A 14,836-nucleotide genomic window follows, 5' to 3' on the forward strand; every position below is an offset into this window, starting at 1 on the left:
CTCTGTCTCTCTCTCTCCACTGCATCTTCCTCCTTGTTGGATGCGAGCAGTGTGGTTTGGTTTATCCAGTCCACATCTCTGATATCTGTGAAATTAAATCATAATTTAACACCGTTACAAACCAGCCCTACACACTTTAACACCGTTACAAACCAGCCCTACACACTTTAACACCGTTACAAACCAGCCTCGCACACTTTAACACCGTTACAAACCAGCCCTACACACTTTAACACCGTTACAAACCAGCCTTGCACGCTTTAACACCGTTACAAACCAGCCTTGCACGCTTTAACACCGTTACAAACCAGCCTTGCACGCTTTAACACCGTTACAAACCAGGCACCATACCATTATTAATGTTATCTTATGAAACTAGAAGCCCTGAGGCCAGGGGCGGAGCGACCCTATCAGCCCAGAGGGGGCGAAGCTTTTAGGGGGGCCCACGTCGCCGGCCTTGCGAAGAAAAAATTGCCTTTTTTGCATGTTTGAATCTGTTTTAGCCATATTTAGTGGAATATCTCATTTTAAACACACCAATGTTATTGTCTATTGATTGAATTCCTCTCACACTCACACCACTGACTTTATTAAATAAAGTAATTTTAAGTCACAACTGTAAAATAGCTGATAGCCCCTATATCCGAAAACACAATTTGTCACTTATTGAGCCAAGTAATATTATGTCCAAGAAAGCCTACAGTGAAGCCACTTTACAGACAAGCTTGTTCTGAAGAAGAAAAAGAAAAACACAGGTTGCCAGCCAGGCCTCTTCAGATGTTTCAGCACCGAGGCACAGCCCTCGGTTCAGCACCACCGCAGATGGACAGCGACAGGCTGTCACAGACAGCACCCTGTCTGCCCCTGTCTCCCTCTCTCTCTCACCCACAGACAGGCGCGGACTGCATAATCGGGCACGTCGGGCCGATGCCCGGTGGCCTGGCCTGGCCTGCAAAAAAAAAATATATACGGTATATATTTTTTAAATTTTTATGGGGGGCCACTGACGAGTGGGCCCGGGGCGGACGCACCCTCTGCCCCCGTGTACCCTCCGCCACTGCCTGAGGCATAGTACCAAGCCCATCACGCTAACTGAGAATGGGTTGTATGGGTACCCACAAATCACACACATCCAGACAGCCTCTGGTACCCCCGCCCCCGCACGCACACACACACACACACACACACACACACACACACACACATGCCAATCATGTTCTTTATTTCTGCCAAATGAGCGTGAAGTGACGCAGCGTGGATGCCTGGACACACTGGAGGCTTCGTTTAACATCTGTGTGGAGAGACTGCAGGCGGTGCCTCTGAAGCTGCAGCCACACACAGGTGATGATCAGCAGCCTGCGGCTTACATCTGGAGAGCACTGAGTAGGCAGAGCAGGGCTTTTCAAAGTATGAGACTGTGGGCCTCCCCTCAAACAAAGCTTGGAAAAAGGTGCCCCCTCACACAATTTCTGGATGCCGATGGGATCATGATTATGTTATTTTTTATCCCATAGACACTTGTGTCAACATAGCCTGATATTGCTATTTGACTTACTTCAGACTACACCAAATACATAAAAGGTATGTCTGAAAGCATTGATTAGTTTCTGACTTTGGGAAAGTATGAAAAACAGTCAAATTCCCCCAAACTACTGTATTTCTGAACTATCACTTTGACCAAATCACACACATTTAGGCTAGAGGCCTGCACGGGCCGGCCCGGGCCCGAGCCTGATGTGAGCCCTACGTCTTGTCAGAATTTCAGGCCCGAGCCCAGCCCCACCTCAAATCAACACTATACAAAAAACTACATTAAAACACTTTGAACACCACAATATGTCAGTTCAAACATTAAAAAACAACACAAAACAAATAACAGGCAGGCCCAGGCCCAGGCCCAGGCCCAGCAGGCCCCGGCCCCGGCCCCGGCCCCGGCCCCGGCCCCCCGGCCCCGGCCCCGGCCCCGGCCCCGGCCCCGGCCCCGGCCCCGGCCCCGGCCCCGGCCCCGGCCCCGGCCCCGGCCCCGGCCCCGGCCCCGGCCCCGGCCCCCCGGCCCCCCGGCCCCGGCCCCGGCCCCGGCCCCGGCCCCGGCCCCGGCCCCGGCCCCGGGCCAGAATGCAGGTCTCTAATTTAAGCTATTCTATGATATCTCCCTTTGACAACTAATGTAATAACTACTGTCATCAATTCCATTCACTGAGCCTCCCCTGAAACTGCTCGGAGCCCCCCTGGAGAGGCCCACCTCCCACTTTGAAAACCTCCACAATACACAGCAAAATACCAATATATTGGAACAACTGTTTGCTTTATTACTGCACTAAAGTGCAGTAATATATTACATGACATCTTTGGACTTTGTTAATTATCTTTTTATCATCCACACAGAGAAATAACGGTGCAAACTGGAACTGGTGCTTTGGAGTGATGCCATAAAGAAGCATCTGTGCTCTCCTGTGTTCAGACTCCTGCATTGTGTTTGTGTTTCTCTGCTCTTTTATCTGCCTCATTCAGGGTGACCAGGTGTCCCGCTGTATGCGGGGCTGCACAACATTGTTATCTCTTGTCCCGCATCCCATAACATTGAGAGGCATTTTGATTGGCTCTAGTTTGATGCTCTTTTCTTCTATCTATTTGATGTAAAGCACGTTGAATTGCCTCTGTGTATCAAATGTGCCATGATACAAATAAACCTGCCTTGCCTGAAATGCCTTGAAATGAACGAGTTTCCAGCAAAACACATTCATTAAATCAGTGCTTCCCAACCTTTTTAGTCTTATGTACCTCTTGAGCTGTTTTGCCATGCTAATAGTACCCCCTCACTCATGCTAATAGTACCCTCACTCATGCTAATAGTACCCTCACTCATGCTAATAGTACCCCCTCACTCATGCTAATAGTACCCCCTCACTCATGCTAATAGTACCCCCTCACTCATGCTAATAGTACCCCTCACTCATGCTAATAGTACCCTCACTCATGCTAATAGTACCCTCACTCATGCTAATAGTACCCCCTCACTCATGCTAATAGTACCCCCTCACTCATGCTAATAGTACCCCCTCACTCATGCTAATAGTACCCCCTCACTCATGCTAATAGTACCCTCACTCATACTAATAGTACCCCCTCACTCATGCTAATAGTACCCTCACTCATACTAATAGTACCCTCACTCATGCTAATAGTACCCTCACTCATGCTAATAGTACCCCCTCACTCATGCTAATAGTACCCCCTCACTCATGCTAATAGTACCCCCTCACTCATGCTAATAGTACCCCCTCACTCATGCTAATAGTACCCCCTCACTCATGCTAATAGTACCCCCTCACTCATGCTAATAGTACCCCCTCACTCATGCTAATAGTACCCTCACTCATGCTAATAGTACCCCCTCACTCATGCCTGTTCTTTGTGGCACAACATTGTGGCTGCGGTGGATCCGCAAACGTACAAGTTAATCCATACTAAATATATTTGTCACTGAACTGCCGGTGTTTGGGCTTGTCACTGGCGGGCACCCCTAAACCTGAATCCAGAGTGACAGCAACTGCAGAACTTGTTGTGGCGTGCACATACCATTTTAGAAATGGGCTTATGAAATTATAATTTTTTGTTTGAAAATAGAGAGGCAATTTATTTATTTTCCCATAGACATTTTGTAAAATGCATATAAAAATAGTTTTACTTGTTCAAACCAAACGGTTCAGATATATTTAGAAACAGGAGAGACCACATAACGTTTCACTTGGACTAAAACGTTAAAAAAAAAAAAATAAATAAATAGTAAAGTAAAGAAAATATTTTTTCTATGTACGGTAGTTTCTTAAGTTTTGGTCTGAGTGAAATGTTCTACGGTCTCTCCCGATTCTAAATATAGCACCGTTTGGTTTGCCGAAGTAAAACAATTTTTTATAAGCATTTTACGAAATGTCTATGGGAAAATAAATGGTGGATAAAAATCTCTGGTACAGTGCTGAAGCAGGAAGTAGGCGGTCACTTTGCCTCTATAAATTGTGATCCCCAATCTTTCCATGTAGCCCCTGCAAGCTGCTCAAGTAGCCTACAGTTAGGCATTGGGGTTCTCAAACTTTTGTGGCTTCAGTATACCCCCTTTCCCTGATTTCTGAATCCAAGTACCCTGTTTACCGGACTACAACATTTTGCTTAGAACACTGCAAGAGAAAACTATAACATACAGTATGATGCAATGAATGAATGATAGCCCACCTTTTGAAGAACTAAGGGTGGAGAATCAGGAGAGGATGCGCCATGGCTGCAGTTATGGAAATCGCCCGCTCCGCGGCTGCCAAAATTGTGACTGACAGACAGACAGACACCGCCCACCCACCTAGGCGCCATGGTGCAACTGTGCGCCTGATCGGCTCATACTACATCACAGTTGCTTGAGTGACATCACTGATGACATCACAATTGCTCAAGTTACATCACTGATGACATCGCTGATGACATCATTGATGACATCACAATCACAACAGACACCGCCACCACTGACACCGCCGCCCGCCCACTTAGCCAATTTTAACTAAAGAGAAGATATAACATTACAAAATAAGAAATGGAGTGAAAGAGTTGCAATTACAGTGGAATGCACTTAATCATTGAGTGCCAAGGACGAGTAAAGTCATCAATTGCGTTTTTTGACGGTGGGACGTGGATCAAAGCCAGATCCATCTCCTGTAAAATTTTGGGGCATGTTGAATGTGTATAACCTATTTTACCGACCCATTAGGTGGCGACAGTGCTCTCCAGATTAGAGAAAGGTCCGGAAAACAGCTGGAAAAAGCCCCGTGATGAAAAAGAAACCGCTCATGCTGCAGCCAGAGCCATATAGATTGCTCTGGCTGCAATCTGACGTTGGCTGCGAACAGCAGTCAATCCGCGCCCACAACTCAGCCCCTCTGTCTCTGCTGTATAGTTTCTCCACACGATTAGCCGCCAGAAAGGCAGCACCCGACGCCGAAGGGCCAAACCTTTCCCTGCAGTCCGGTTTGGCATTTCCGTGTCGCGCTGGGAGCCGCCGCACAAAAACGGAGCGCTCCGAAAATAGACTGGGTGCGTGTTAGGCTGTGTGTTAGTGTGGGGAGGAGTTTGCAGCTGAGGGGGGGAGAGGGGCGTGGGGCACGCAGTGCACCACACAACTACACCACGTCACTACATCAGAAAATATTAGCTTCAGACTCAGTGAATGTGCTTGAAATGCTGCATTTCACAAAAGGCGGAATAACTCAGCTTCTAATTTGAAATGTGTCTTTTTGCTCAAAACAGCCTATCTTCTCCGGCTCATAACTAAAGAACGGAAAATGGTATCAATAAACTTTGCAGATGATAGAAGAGAGTCTCATCGTTCTTTGTGCGTGTTTACATAGTAATATCACACAATATTCTGTGGGCCTCGAGAAATCACTGAAAACGCTCTGAAACTCTGCCACTGGGAGCGTCCGTTCTCCAAAAGTGGCTGGCACTCAATGAGTTAAATAGTGATCAATTTGACCCGTCCCAAAGTGATCACCATAAGAGGTGTCCACTGTAGTGCCTTCTGAGCAGTTTCATTTATTTTCATTATTTACTCTTACATTTTTCCATTTTCCCCTTTCTCTCAAGTACCCCCTGTAGTACCTCAGGCTCCACATAGCCTACCCCAGTTTGGGAATCACTGAATCACTCAAATCAGTTCAAGCCATAACATATAATAATATGCTGATGAACAAAAACAGCCTGTAACTCCATCCTCAATCTGCAGCAAAAAGAAAAAAAGAAAAAGAAAAAAAGCAGATTGATAATAATATGAACAGATTGTCTTTTCTCAGACATGATGAGCCTAAATATAGCTGGGTGCCTCCCTCAGAGCCTCACAGCCAGCCAGGGACTGTGTTGAGAACATGGCCACTATCCAGGAGTAATTAAGAGAAGAGGAACAGACACACTCCTGTGTGGATTTTCAATTTCCGCATTAAAAAAGTGGAAACGCAAAAAAAAGAAGAAGAAAGTTTTACGTTTGAGGGAGGTGGAAAAGTTGGTGTACCGATAAAAGGAAAATGCAACTAAGTTCAGTGGAAACAATTTAAGCAAATGCTTAACCAAACTCCATTCAAAAACCATGCAATTTTAATGAAAGAAGACTGCGGGATAACAGGCGACTCACATCTAGAATTGACATTTTATTCACTTAAAGTAACTGCTCCGGTGGATTATATATATGCCGAATTGAATATTGGTGCCTGGTAATCCATTTTATGTACCTCTGTATAATAAAGAAACTAATATTGTGTAGATGTTTTTCATAGGAAGACAAACAGCAGCACGTCTGGGTGTTGGTGTAGCAGATCAGAGGCAGACAGCAGTGTCCTGACCAAGCTTTCATCATGTTTTCCTCCTGGATGTTTTCTCTTCACCTCACATTTATTCAGAGAACACAGGGTTCATTTCCCTCATTTGAGGGTTTGACTGGTGTCTGCCGATGTTTTAATCACGTCAATTGGTTGTGCCTCCTCTTCACCAACTGCTAATATTATGCATAATGTAGTGGATAGAAACACGCATAATTTCACATTTTCTTTTGCCCACTTTCTGAAAATGCAGTTAAAATATGTGCGATAGCGTTGGATGGAAAGTAAACCCAACTACTGGAGAGCAAATGTTCCCTCATTTCCTTTCCTCTGTCATGTGACTCGGATCAGATCCTACATTTCTAAGCAAATGTGAACGCGCAAATCTGAATTTGTCAGCGTTTCCATGGCAACAAGATGTCAGAACAGTGAACTCTGATATAATTTTTTAAAGTGTATGTTCATATTACTTTTTTGTCTTTCTTTTAGTCTTAATAACCCATTTTATTCTGTTATCTTGCATCAAGTATGATACGATACTGTAGACCTAACAGCCTACACTTTAGGGTGGAGGAAGAAAGGAAACGTTCACACTACAGGTGGAAGTGTGAACGTGATATTTTGTGATATTTTCAGAGAATCAACATTCAAGATTCACTATAATAGCCACAGTAAGTAATCAGATTACAAACGAGGAAGTTGAGTAATAGTGCAAGTATGCTGCATCAATTCTAGTAGACAGAGCAATACAGAAAAACAATCAGTTTAAGTGCAGTATCCTTTAAAGTGACATATGACGAGGGGTGGGAGGGGGGTAAGATAATGTCAGTGAGGGGGGGATAGTGTTTTCAGTGCGGTGTGAACACCAAAACACACCTGGACCATGCTGTCTGCCCCTTCGTCCATATCAATTATTAATATTCAATCTATTATACAATATTCAATCCATAGTGACAGAAAGCCAGTCTTACCTGCTCTTTGACAGAGGCCAGGAGGTTGGAGGTGGTGTTGGCGTTGCTGCGGTCCTCTCTGAGCCCCTCCCCCACCTCTCCTCCACCTCCCTCCTCCATCTCGTCCTCCACCTGCTCCTCCTCCCCGCGGTGTAGAGCCGCTGAGGCTGCGGCACCTTCTCTGACCCTGTGGACACAGCGCACACACGCTATTAGCACAGGACACAGCACAGGACACAGCACACACACACACACACACACACACACACACACACACACACACACACACTAAAGCAAGTGTGTGTGTGTGTGTGGGGGGGGGGGGGTGGACAATGTGGCTCATTTCAAACATTCTCTTCTTAAAGCATTTGATGCCTACAGTAGTGCATCAGTACAGTAGTGCATCAGTACAGTAGTGCATCAGTACAGTAGTGCATCAGTACAGTAGGGCACTGTCACGCAGTGTCTCCTTTTGTTTTGGGTTTATAATGGTTAGCTTAAAATATTGTATACCAGTTTGGGAGGCGGCCAGTCACGGTGCACACACCTAATTTGCATAAAGTGGACTGGAGCTCAACTTTATGCAAATCAGGAGCAGGCTCCGTCTCTCGAAACACCCCGCCAGAGACGCGTGATTTCTAACCCCACATAGGATAAGCAATAACCACGCCCTTTGGCGCCGGCATTGGCCAGGAGCATTGAAGCTTGGGACTAAAGCACCTGGGGTTTTTCATCTTTTAAAATAAAGATGTTTAAAAAACTATTGCTTGTTACATTTTCAGTGCTGTACCTTTTCTCTGGGTAAGAATTGAGCTTGAAATTAACGATATGATACATTATGTTATATGAGCTATGAACGTGAACAACACCGTTTATATTATTGCATGTTTTTGTAGATTGTGTAGGCCTACATTGTGTAGATTACAATTATTATGTTTATTATTATTATTATTACTATGCTAAGGAAGGTAGGTGACCATAATTCATTTCAATGTCCGCTCTCGAAATCGCTGTCCGTTCTCAAGAGCTATTCAGTTGGTTCATGAAATCGCTGGGCTGCGTGCCCTCCAGTGCTGCTCCTGGCCAATCCCGGCGCCACAGGGCGTGGTTATTGCTTATCCTATGTGGGGTTAGAAATCACGCGCCAGAGACGGTGGGATATCAGAGGGAGACACACCATCTTCCAGTCACTTCCTGTATCTGTCCATGGCCAAGCCCACTTAGGAGACCAGCCACGCCCACTTAGGAGACTTGTGGCAGATCCTGTGTCTATTGGAGTCAATGGGAGAAGTGAACGTGATCACAGATTATGACAGATTCTTTTGCCCCATAATCATCAAAGTATATATTGGGCCCATTTTCTGCCAGCCACATATCTCCTGAAAATTCTGACACTAAAATGGCATTTTTCAGACAAAGAGATCAGGAGAAAATTAACTTTGTTCAAGACCTGTCTCTGTCTCAGAAACACACTCTCCCGAGATTTGGCAACAGGAACTCATGTTAGCAGGGAACGATTAGCTAAAGCTACATGTGAAGTTCGTTGATGTAGTAGCTAAATCTGTGGTTGGAAAAAAAATATTTTTTAATCGAATATCTTAGGTACAACTGTATTGACCTAACGAGGGGCAGCTTTGTGTTTATATATGTGTGGTGTGTGTGTGTGTGTGTGTGTGTGTGTGTGTGTGTGTGTGTGTGTGTGTGTGTGTGTGTGTGTGTGTGTGTGTGTGGAGTTTGGGAACTCACGATCTCTAGCTAAGTTAGCTTGCTAGGTCAGCACTAATCCCGCTCTCTCTCTCTTACCACAACACTTCAAGTGGAGAGGTGACCACGTGATCATTTAGGAGACGAGCAGATTACCATTTCTTATTATTGGTGGAGTCTGCAGTGGTGTATCTCTAATATTAAAGATCTCTGGCCCTGCCAACCCCACAATACATTTGCACGGCTGCTTGCAATACACAATGAATGGGAAGCGTGGAAAAACCCGGACAAATGGAGAACCACCATAAGGGCTCTAAACATACTCTACGTAAGGAACGCACGTGCAAACGTAAAGAGCAATGCACGGGACGTGTCTCAATGCACGGGACGTGTCTCAATGCACGGGACGTGTCTCAATGCACGGGACGTGTCTCAATGCACGGGACGTGTCTCGCATCCTTGTGTAGCAAAATGTGTAGGGCAACAATTTATAACGCGATGCAAACATCTGCTGCAATATCACACGTGTCAGCTAGAGGGCGCTGAATGAAAATCACTGCTAAAGGAGGAACTACCAATGAAGAAGTCATTTCCTGTGTAAACAAATGACAATGGTGGGGGCAGATATTTCTGTTCTTCAGATTTTTCTCAAATTTTCTCCCCAATTTTGTACTTGGGCAATTCCCCCTGCTGTCATTGCTCCACCCCCTCTGCCAATCTGGGGAGAATTGTAGGCTATAGCACATGCTTCCTCTGATACATGTGCAGTCACCAGCTGCTTCTTTTCACCTGACAGCGAGGTGTTTCACCGGCAGGGCGTAGCCGTAGCGCATGGGAGGATCATGCGCTCCCCCCCCCGTTCCCCTCCAACACCAGGACTACCCCACCCGCTTCCCACCCACAGACACGGCCAATTGTGTCTGTAGGAACGTCTGACCAAGTCGGAGGTACCACTGCCGGGAATTTGACATGAAAGGAGAGATACAGAATCTCCAGCATCATATTGGCTTTGCAAATCAGGCCTTGTGGATTGGTGATGTATGACCTCAGAGACTAAACCATCCTGATAACGTGACCTCACATCCTGTTTCACTCTACGTATCAGTCTGGACTTCCAGACGTCCACAGCGATTTCAGTGGCCGGGAGTACTTGCCTTGACAGACCACTCCTTCAGCCAATCAGCATCGCCAAATCCAATCCAAATCCACTTGGAAGAACGGTGAAAACGTCTTTTCCGCCAAGAAACTCCGCTGGTGCATACTCTTGTTCTTGTTATTGAGTCTATTTCTGCAATAACCACACTTATGGCTGTGTTTACTCTACTGACATTAACGTTAGCGCTAGTTGATTCGGTAGATGCAATTACTGTTTTGCCAGCGGCATCCCTGATTGGTCGGTTACATTGTCAACTACGAGGCAGGTCCCTGATTGGCCCCTGCACTTTGTAATTTTTGGAAGGCGCTGGGGGCGGGCTGGAGGCCAGACTGATCCACAGATCAAAACAGAACATGATGAGGTCACATGATGTTTGTTTTGTTTTAGATTATTTTTGGGGCATTTTTGCACTTATTTAAATAAGACAGTGGGCAGAGAGGAACGGTGGGGAAAGAGAGGGGGGATGACATGCGGCAAAGGACTTCGGGTCGGATTCGAACCTGCGTCGACAGCGCAAAGGACTGAGCCTCCGTCGTACACGTGCTACCAGGTGATCCATGAGCTGCTATTTTTGGGTGAACGCAACTGTAATTGTTTTTACAATTACAATTTTACAATTGTTTTTACAATTAATTGTTTTCTGTTCATTGTTTTCTGTGGCCCCACAGGTAAATTAGGTCTCTAAACTAGTGGTGTGGACAGCCGACACACTGACAGGAGCTCAGAGTGTATTTAACAAAACAAGAGCTCATCCCAGAAAACAGACGCTTAACAGCAACAATGATCCCACAAGCCTGATAGGCTGTACACATGATGATTAGCAATTAGACACAGCACAGAACTAGAAGAACTAGACATGAGTCACAAGAGACAAAGAAATACAAAACCTAGACAAAGTCCACAACCATGACATTTTTCCGGTTATCTGTAGTGCTACATCTAGTGATCTTACACTGATTTATTGTATGTTTTCCTAGCCTATCAGTAATCTTACCATGCTCAGTAATGAGTTTACAGTAACCTTACAGACAGTCCTGTATAGTATTTTCATTTTATAACTCTGTTGGTATGCCTATATAATATCCCAATAGGGAATATGTTGTGGGCTTGGTCGTGGTACCCAATTGTGAATATATCGTGACCTTATATTGTTTTATGGTGCTTGTGTCCCAGCTTATACTGTAGTAGGCTATGACTGTTCCTGTATTGACTCAGTGAAGCTAGCTTATAGTGACCTATAGCTCAGAGGTTTTCAAAGTGGGTGGCATGGGCATCCAAGAATTGAGTCAAACTGAGCAAGTAAACTAGGGGGAGGCACCTTTTTCCAAAGCTTTGTCTGAGGGGATGCCCACAGTCTCAGACTTTGAAAACCCCTGATATAGCCTATATGCTTCATGGTATTATCTTTTATCTCCCATGGCATCATCCCATATCCATACTATCCTATTCGTACCCTCATTATTAAATCCATTATATATTTCTAGTTTTACGAAGCAGTCAGTGCAGGTGTGCGTCTGCAGACTGGGCTACAGTAGCCCTACCTACAGTAGTAGACATACACCGTGTCTCGTCCATTTTGCTGCCTTAATAATGTAATGTAACGTGTCGGTGTGGAGGCTGATCACCGCGGCTCATTACACACAGCCTGCCAGCATCAATCAGCTCAGCTGTCAGAGCCAAGGACGAGGTCACTGACTCACTGACTGACTGACTGACTGACTGAAGACACCATCATCACCCGCTCCTCTGGTGACTCCACCACCCCACCCCACCCCCCCGACCGGCTCCTCCGGTCCCCTCCTCCCCGCTGTGTGCGTGCTGCAGGCGGGCAGCAGCAGATGGACTCACCGGTGGGCCAGATGTTCCGTTAGGCCACAGCTGGCTGTGTACGGTCACGCTGCAGCCATCCTGTTCTCCACACCGTCACAGCTACATCCTCCACGCACAAACCATCCCACAAAAAATCAATAATAATAATAATAATAATAATGCAAATAATAATACTATAATATGCCTAATGATGATGGAGGAAACCCAGCAGGTCCTGCGTGTGCACGTCACGCACGCTCCCGTGCAGATCCGCTGTTTGAAAAAATGTGAAGCGTCCAGTCCACTGAAAGCGACCTGACGTCCGCGGTACCCACACACCCACTCTAGGCTACTAATCAGCGTGGTGACGTCACCATGCGGCTATCGATTATTTTGTGATATCGGGGATCGATCAGGGATCAGGATGTCTCGCCGTTGCTGCTGCTGCTGCTGCAGCGCGCGCTCTCGGTCCGACCACACCGGGAGGGAGATGGGATGATGCGCGTGCGGCGTGCAGCTTCCAGGGCCACCCGTCTCCCGCCCCACTCCCTATTGTTTTTTTTTACCAAGGCATGCGCACATTGGCCACACTGCCTGCTCTGTGACCAAAGGAGAATTAAACCGGTAAATCTGCTATAATGTGACACTTTAATATGGAGTCCTAAATGCATTTAATTATCTCTTTTATAGGCTACCTCAATTTTGTGCTCAATGAAGCTGTGCAACTAGCTACTATTCCAACACAGGCAGAAGCAAAACAGTATTCAAACTGCTGAAAGCGACATGACATGTTACTTTATCTCAATCAGAATTCAAAATGTCAAAATCAGATTCAACTCACCTAAGTTCTGTTCATTTTCTGTATTTTTTTTTAAACTGCAGATCAAAGGTCCCTGCTTCCATTGTGATTTTTATGTTGTATTTATGATTTGACTGGTATGTGGGTACTGCTGGCTGTACAACAAATTGCCCCTCAGGGATAATAAAGATAACATTGAACCTTGATGCTGGGAAAAGTAGCTCTCATGAGTTCCTTTTAGCTATTATATGTCTCCATTACATAATAAAAAAACTAGATTACAGAAATCACCTAACTTTTATGTGTAAACATTGCCATAAACTGACATAGCAAGCATGTAAAGTGTTTGGCTATGTTATATAGAGCGCTTAATATCAAAATGTAGTCAAATCAAGGATTTAACAAGAAACTATTTCAAATAGCTACTGCAAGTAAGAGGCTCTGGACTGTCAAAATATACTGTAGGCCTATGTTTTCCCCAGGAACACAGAAATAAAAAATGATGTAGAATACAAGACGACAACAGGTCCATGCACATTCCCATTTATTTCACTGATAATTTACTCAAGAGTCTGAGCGCAGTCATCGAGAAACACGGGTCTTACATTTAGTCGTGTTCGGTGGATCTCTCCGGACTATAAACACTCGGAGGATCATGTAACGGTTCAGAAGCTGCAGGCTCCAATCTCCTCTGTTTTCAAACCCAACACACTTCTTACAAATACTTGTCTACGGAAGGCAAGAGGGGACAATTAACAAAGCCAATTTGCAAAACGCAGCAAGTTAAATGTACCGACTTGTTCAAAAACAGAGAGACTGAGGGATGCAGCTTCCTGAGTGAAAATACATGTTTACCAGTTTGTACAAATAAAAACAAAACAAACTTTCTTCAAAGTAAATAATATCAGAAGGTGGTACAATCACCGTTCCCCGCACTCCAAAAGACGACATGACGCTTCAAACGTCGAGTGTCCGGTTTGGGACGAAAACACACCGATAACACTGTGTGTTGCAGTTAAAATACGTTGTTGACAAGTGATGCATGTCCCATACTAGACGTGAGGTGTTGAAGTGGACGCGTCCTCTTTAACCCATTGATACCTGATGCAGCATTTGTGTGTGTATCCCTTTAAGACGCAGTCTTAAAGGGATACACACACAAATGAGGGATATACACGCAAATGCTGCATCAGGTATCAATGGGTTTAAGAGTGTGTTATGGAAGCAGAATTGACACCAATGCTGCCATCACTCTTAAAGGAGAACTCCACCGAAAAACAACGCTGGTTTACTTTGCACATGATCTCACACATATCCCAAAACTGTAAACAGTTTAGCAGGCATTCATTTAGTTTGACAGTTATTGAGAGATGGTTCGAGTTAAGCTGTGGACCAGTGATGCCATTTGTGCATGAATGACATCACTGGTCCACAACTTAAATCAAATCAACTCAATAAATTTAAAACTAAATGCCGGCAAAACTTTAGTTTTCGGATGTGTGAGATCATGTGCAAAATAAATCAATTGTTTTTCAGTGAAGTCCTCCTTTAATGCATTTCAGATTAGTGCATTGCTGCTGCGTCATTCTGTTGCAGATGCAAGTGTTGCACGAGTTGAATTGATTTGACTAATTGCCATTCCACCCAAACACATCACTGTCCCCCACCAAAGGGGGGTCTATGGATTAATCTTAGTCCATTAATTAATTTGTTTGGTAGTCACAATGTAACATTGACTTTGTGCTGCTAAGGGGGGTGCATTGACAATTAATGGGACAGATGATCACTGGTGGGGGACAACAGTTTCCTATTTGTTTGTTGAACTAAAATTGGTTTCTTGATGCTGTAAACTTTGCCACTTCCCCTCATAGGAACTGAATGACCCGCCATCAGAGATCAATATATTTAGAGTGATGGGACGGAGCACGAACACAAAGTCACTACAGGTTTCTTACTACAAAGTCATAACACTGCTGAGCAGGGAGACACTGCTTGGTTGGCATGTTCAGAACCCACTTTGAGAACGGGTCTGCCTCCAATTTTAAGGGGAATTCCACATAAACTGCCT

The 14,836-nt window shown here is 45.1% G+C and overlaps 1 protein-coding gene across 1 annotated transcript in view; it reads right to left on the reverse strand.

The window, feature by feature from the left end:
- LOC310773284 (plakophilin-4-like) overlaps positions 1-10,006 on the reverse strand; it is a gene marked incomplete at both ends in the record, with an annotated part of 65,490 nt that extends 55,484 nt beyond the window's left edge. The window contains 2 exons of the mRNA XM_083633165.1: positions 7,322-7,487; positions 9,990-10,006. Coding sequence (XP_083489291.1) covers positions 7,322-7,487; positions 9,990-10,006 — 183 coding nt within the window. The remainder of the gene's footprint in view (positions 1-7,321; positions 7,488-9,989) is intronic.
- Positions 10,007-14,836: the final 4,830 nt, after the last annotated feature.

This window comes from Poromitra crassiceps, assembly GCF_964638095.1.
Source record: "Poromitra crassiceps genome assembly, chromosome: 3".
Classification (NCBI taxonomy): Eukaryota; Metazoa; Chordata; class Actinopteri; order Beryciformes; family Melamphaidae; genus Poromitra; species Poromitra crassiceps.